This window comes from Orycteropus afer, unplaced genomic scaffold, assembly GCF_000298275.1.
Source record: "Orycteropus afer afer isolate SDZICR_OR568_19922 unplaced genomic scaffold, OryAfe1.0 scaffold00005, whole genome shotgun sequence".
NCBI lineage: Eukaryota > Metazoa > Chordata > Mammalia > Tubulidentata > Orycteropodidae > Orycteropus > Orycteropus afer.
Genome location: NW_006921592.1, coordinates 1247579 through 1252646, shown reverse-complemented (window position 1 = coordinate 1252646; position 5068 = coordinate 1247579). Strand labels below are relative to the sequence as shown.

General features: G+C 40.0%; 1 protein-coding gene across 1 annotated transcript in view; it reads right to left on the bottom strand.

Moving 5' to 3' along the window:
- The window catches only part of MAMDC2 (MAM domain containing 2), a 184925-nt gene that overhangs the window by 52695 nt on the left and 127162 nt on the right, over window positions 1–5068 (bottom strand). The window contains exon 9 of the mRNA XM_007938422.2: window positions 2999–3264. Coding sequence (XP_007936613.1) covers window positions 2999–3264 — 266 coding nt within the window. The remainder of the gene's footprint in view (window positions 1–2998; window positions 3265–5068) is intronic.

Below are 5068 nucleotides of genomic sequence, written 5' to 3'. Positions count from 1 at the left end.
ATTGACCAAATGGGATTTTTCTACCAAATCCATAAATAACTTTTAAAAAAATTTAATGATAAATATACTTAACAAAACAACTACCATTTCAACAGTCTTCATATCACAAATGACTTTTGAAGTTTCTTTGATTTTTAAGCCTATAACAGAATAAATATGTAGATTTAGAAGGGTTTACCAGGAAAATTTTAATGATTGCTCAGCTGATCATTAAGCCAGACCTGGATGAGAGAGAAGCCTGGTCATTCTCCGATTTATGGGTGGTTTCACATTTTTTTTTTAAATACTTAATTAACACAATATTGAGCTCCTCTCAGTGCTTCTCATTAGCAGAACCTTAAAGCTCTTTGTGAAAAGGAAAACTAGCTTCAGGACAGGAGGTATTGCAGGACCTAAGGCATGTGCTACAGTGACCAAGTTTAACATTACACTAAGGACTTGAACGCACAAAGCCTAATGTTTGTGCTCCATCATTAAGAAATTCCTGACAACCGTTCTTGAATATCTCCTGATATTTGGCTTTTAGGAAAAGCATTTTGGAGTGAATTGTGCCTGTTCCTTATTGTCCTCCTAGTGTACAAAAGTCTCAAGATAATTCTGCTCTCTATTTAATAAATAAAGGAGCTTTGGTGGGGTAGTGGTTAAGGCATTTGGCTGTAACCAGAAAGTCAGTGGTTTGAACCTACCTGCTGCGCCACAGAAGAAAGATGAGGTAGGTTTGAACCACTGACCACTTGGTTAGCAGTCAAGTATTTTAATCACTATGTTACCAGAGCTCCTTGGGCAGACATAAAGCCTAATATAAAAAGTATCAGTTTTGGAGTTAGAGAGTCTCTCACCTCTGCTACTTACCAGTTGTGTGTGTTGAGCAATGCCCTTAATTTTTTGTTTGAGGTTTCCTCATCAGTAAAATGGGGCTTATCATGCTTTCCTTCCTAGGGTGCTGTGGCAGTGATATGAAGCAATGCATGTCAAATTCTTAGGACAGTGCCTGGCACATGAAAAGTGCTCAATAAAAGTTCCTGTCATTGTTGGCCCTGTGATAACATTACACTGAATCTGTTCACACAGTTATTTTGCTAGAATGGCCAGAGGGAAATTCTTACCACTGCTATCATTTCTTAAATAGAGCCATATATTGTAGTTTCTGACAATCATCACACTTAGTAGGAAAGAGAGCAGGGAGTTATAAGTCTAATAGCCTGTTGTCCCTCATATAGGCTCAAACCAAAAACCGAACTTACTGCCATTGAGTTGGATCTGACTCATAGTGACCCCTCCTTGCATTTCCGAGGCACTATCTCTACAGAAGTAGATTGCCCAGTCTTCCTTCCAAGGAGTGGCTGGTGGGTTTGAACTGCCAGCCTTCTGGTTAGCAGTCAAATGCCTTAGGCACTATGCCACCAGCGCTCCCTGATATAGGCTAGATGCATATTAATAGGGGAAAGAGTAAAGAAACATCCAGAGTGGAAGGCCACCTGGCTAGTGGGGTAGCAAGAAGGTTGGGAATGAGGGAGGAAAAAGAGGGAAGAGAGGCTGAAAGGTTAGATTTTTTCCCTTTATAGTTCTGCTCAAGTTGTTTCTCATTCAGCTCAACTCTGCTGCCACAGGACAGTATATGGACTCTGGTCTCACTGAGAGGTGAAAATAACATGGTGAAAGTAGGTTATACTAACAAGCAATGAAAATGTAAGGGGTTATTATTGGTATTATTTAAAATATGCACTATAGATACTCAACCATGTTTACCAATCATTTTCACCAGGGAAAATTAGCACCAGGATCAGTCCAGGTGTAGTCAAAACTCAAATAAAGGCTTCTGAGAAAATGCTGCCATTAGCTCTCTTGGAGTTGTGCTTTGACCAGTCACACTTGCCTGGCTTTAGGAATGGGAGTCCTGGGGACATGAAACACAGGCAGAGAAGGTTCTTCCCCTCCACAGTGAGTTATGTGTAATATGCTCTGAGTTAAGGCATTCATTTCTCGCAGGACATCTCAGTGACCTTGGGTTAGTCTGCATTCCAGGATACCAAGGGCAGTTTAAAGAGACACCTTATGTCCCTCGAAGAGGTGTTATGAGAACACAGTGAAATGATAGAAGGTGCCTGCATGCCAAGGCAGGCCAGAGGAGCCTCCCTTTCTCCAGCTCTGCAAGAACAGGCTCCCTGAGAGTGGAGGGAGACCATAACACCCAAAGACATCCCTCACCAAATGGTGCCTTCAGAGTTGGGTAGCCTGTGGTTCAAACCCCAGATCTGTCACTTACCAACCTTAGAAAGACAGAGAATTAAGGCCTGGAAAGTTAACCAATTTGCTGAAGGTCATTTACTGTACATGTTGGAGAGTTAGGACTAGATAATGCAGGTTTATTGACTCTAAGTGCTCTGTTATTTTCACTTCACTTTCCTACCTTCATTACTTGGGTCAGGAGGGTTATTTATTAATAGACTTCAGGGGCAGAGATTATCTGAACTTCCTTATTGGGAGGATAAGGAAAGCAATGGTAGGTACTGTGAGAAATTACCGAGCGTCCCCATCCTATGTGCAGCTAGAGTCTCAGGTGATTGACCTGAAAGCCATAATGTAAAACTAGACTCACTGAGCTCACCTTCTTTTCATACTAGCATTCCCATTAATTGTGTGCATGTGTGTGTGTGTGTCTTACGGCTTCAATATGAAGCTAGCCATTCAATTTGGACTATTCATAAATTTTCAGTCTTTGGACCATTCTCAGGAAATCAAAGAAGTAACTATTAGCAAACTCCCTAGGTGGCCATGATTCAGAGACACAGAAAACTGAACAAACAAAACAAAAACAAAAAAACTGAAGAATTAACTTGTATACTGTCAGTGGTAACGTGGGGGGGGGGGGGGCCCTGAGCCTGAACAGAAAGTAATAACACATTCCAGTTGAATGTAACTAAGCAGAAATTCATTGTTCTTTTAACCCAAACCAGGAACTGAAGGTGCACAAAGGATGGTGCTGTTTCTACTGTACCTTGGTAGGCATGGGCTTCTTAAAGGTGATTTCAGCTTGTATCCAAATACCCCTTGGGGATTCCAGCACAGACCAGATCTTCTCTTGAACTACATGGTTCTCTTCAAAGATGTAAACTGCCAGGGTGTCACTCATTTTTAAAAACCCATAGATGGCATAATAAAAGCGCAGACAATACTGCAAGTTTCCTGGCAAGGAAGGGCCATAGAGCCTTCCAATGTAGCCAGGCTGAGATGTAAACTTTGTGTTGGCCAGCAAATAAGACCCTGCAAACAGAACAAAGCATTCAGTGCATCAGCAATGAAAAATTCAAATACTATACTTTAGCCCAGATTATCAAGTGGAAAAATTTGGTTATTGTAGTTTAATTTGCTGGTAGAAACTATTTTCCTAGGCTTTGAAGGGTAGAAAGCAATGTTTGTGGCTTATGATAGAAAATATCTATGTGATTCTATTGCAAAAAAAACTCCTTCAATCCTGTTGTTGTTATGTGCCATTGAGTCTGACCCGACTCATAGCGACTCCTCCTTGGGCTTCCAAGGCAGTATCACTATGGAAGTAGATTGCCCCATCTTCCTTCTGAGGAGTGGCTGGTGGGTTTGAACCACCGGCCTTCTGGTTAGCAGTCAAGTGCCTTAAGCACAATGCTACCAGAACTCCCCCATCAATCCTAAGTAAACATAATAACATAATAAACCAGTATCAGTTTCGAATTCATATGCCCACATTTCAGTCATCAATTAACATTTAAACTTTTATAAGAAGGTTATACCAGCAATATTTGAAATGATTAAAAATGTGAAACAATCCAAAGGCCTATCTATATCAGAATGCATAAATAATTTATAGTGTAGTCAGAGAATAGGATGCCATGAAGACCCTCAACAAGATGGATTGACACAATAGCTGCAACAATGGATTCAAATTAGCAATGATTGTAAGGAAGGTGCTGGGCTGGGGAGTGTAATGTTCTGTTGTGCATAATATTTGAGTTGGCACCAGCTCGATGGAATCTAACAACAGCACGTAGTAAAGAAAACACATGAATTACTGCTACACAGAATGACAGGGATATATATTATAATATTAAGCCAAAGAATCCAGAACCAGAAATACATTGAGTATTATTTCATTTATGTGAAATTCCAAAACAGTCAAAGCTAAATTATGGGATTGTGGTTAACTTTGGGAAAGAAAGAGAGAAAGAGAGCAATGATTTGGAGATAGCATGAAGGAGGATTCCAGGATGCTGGTAATATTTTAACTCTAGAAATATAGGTTGGTTAAAGCACTGTGTCCACTGTATTGCTTATTCTTCAAGCTGTACACTTAGGAGTTCTGTACTTTTATGTAAGTATAAATCAATAAAACATGTATTAATGAAAAATAAATTTTTAATCTTTGAGCAACAATAAAGAAAAGATTTATACTTTTCATAAAACAAAAAGAGCATAGGAGCACCAGTTGCTTGAGCCAACTGGCTGGCTTCGGTTGAGTGCTTAGTACCTACTCATGGCGAACGTAAGGGCTGGAGGAATTACAATCTGGCCTGGCAATCCTTGTGTCTGGGTAGCGCCCACTACTCTCTCCAGGTCACATGTTAAACCTGCCTTGATTGCAGGTTCTTAATCAGATGGGCCCTCCCAGGTGCTGACCATCTGTGTTCTTGCCTTATTTTTTCTAAATAAAGAAAAATAAGACCAAGAACCGCCCACTCATCTGCCCCTACCACTCTCATTTAAAATAGGTCCATGTATCCCAGAAAGCCTGGGCAGAAAAGAAAAGAAATAATACTCTACTTGTTTCTTTCCATTTTCTGCATCTCTCCACTCAATTTTCTTTTGGGCACCTCAGTCTTTGCTATAAAGTTTAGTTTTGCCTGATTATTTAAGTGATCTTACAAAAGGCTCTTTGATTATTTTACAGGGGTGGTCATACAACAGGCAGAACAAACATTTTAAAACTTAAATTTATGGATAGGAAGACTGAACATTGTGAAAATGTCAGTTCTACCCAAAGCAATCTATACATTCAATGCAATCCCAATCCAGATCCCATCAACATTCTTTA